Raw genomic sequence first — 865 nt, 5'->3', positions numbered from 1 at the left:
TTTTTTTTTTTTTTTTTTTTTTTTTTTTTTTTTTTTTTTTTTTTTTCTCCTCTTTTTTATCCCTCCCCCGTCTTATAACCATTTAAAATGGCGAGAACAAAGCAGACAGCACGTAAATCAACAGGAGGGAAGGCTCCTCGTAAGCAATTAGCATCAAAGGCAGCAAGAAAGTCTGCACCTGTAGCAGGTGGTATAAAGAAACCCCACCGTTATCGTCCTGGTACTGTAGCATTAAGAGAGATAAGAAGGTACCAGAAGAGTACAGATCTACTTATACGTAAATTACCCTTCCAGCGTCTTGTTAGGGAAATAGCTCAGGACTTCAAGACAGATCTACGCTTCCAGTCCTCTGCTGTACTCGCGCTGCAGGAAGCAGCAGAGGCGTACTTGGTGGGGTTGTTCGAGGATACCAACCTTTGTGCTATTCATGCTAAGAGAGTTACTATTATGCCTAAGGATATACAATTAGCTAGAAGAATTAGAGGAGAAAGATCATAAATAAATAAATATATTTATTTATTTATTTATTTATTTATTTATCTATCTATATGCAGCAGCAGCAACTTATTATCTATTATAATTATGATTCCCTTTTTCCTCCCTTATACTGCAGCAGCAGCAGCAACTTGATGATGTCTTCGGACGGGAAGATGTTATTATTTGCTGCTGCAGCAGCAACAGCAACAACAGCAGCAGCAGCACGTTGCTGCTGCTGCTGCTGCTGCTGCTAGGGGGATAATTGATTCTATTTGTTGGGTGTTTATTCATAAAAAAAGACAAAAGGAGAACTTTTTCTTTCTTTGCTTCTTTAGGCTTCACTAGAAGCCACCATATAAATAAATAAATATACATATATATATATATA

General features: G+C 37.3%; 1 protein-coding gene across 1 annotated transcript; it reads left to right on the top strand.

Annotated features, from left to right (window-relative positions):
- Positions 1-87: 87 nt before the first annotated feature.
- Positions 88-498, top strand: EMWEY_00054800 (histone H3, putative; the record flags this gene model as incomplete). Its single annotated transcript, XM_013477717.1, has 1 exon — positions 88-498. The coding sequence occupies one exon, from the start codon at positions 88-90 to the stop codon at positions 496-498; it is 411 nt and encodes a 136-aa protein (XP_013333171.1).
- Positions 499-865: the final 367 nt, after the last annotated feature.

Source organism: Eimeria maxima, genomic scaffold (genome assembly GCF_000499605.1).
Source record: "Eimeria maxima Weybridge genomic scaffold, Emw_scaff1681, whole genome shotgun sequence".
Lineage (NCBI taxonomy): Eukaryota > Apicomplexa > Conoidasida > Eucoccidiorida > Eimeriidae > Eimeria > Eimeria maxima.
Note: the sequence above shows the minus strand (reverse complement) of the source record. Positions and strands in the feature narration are given on the sequence as shown.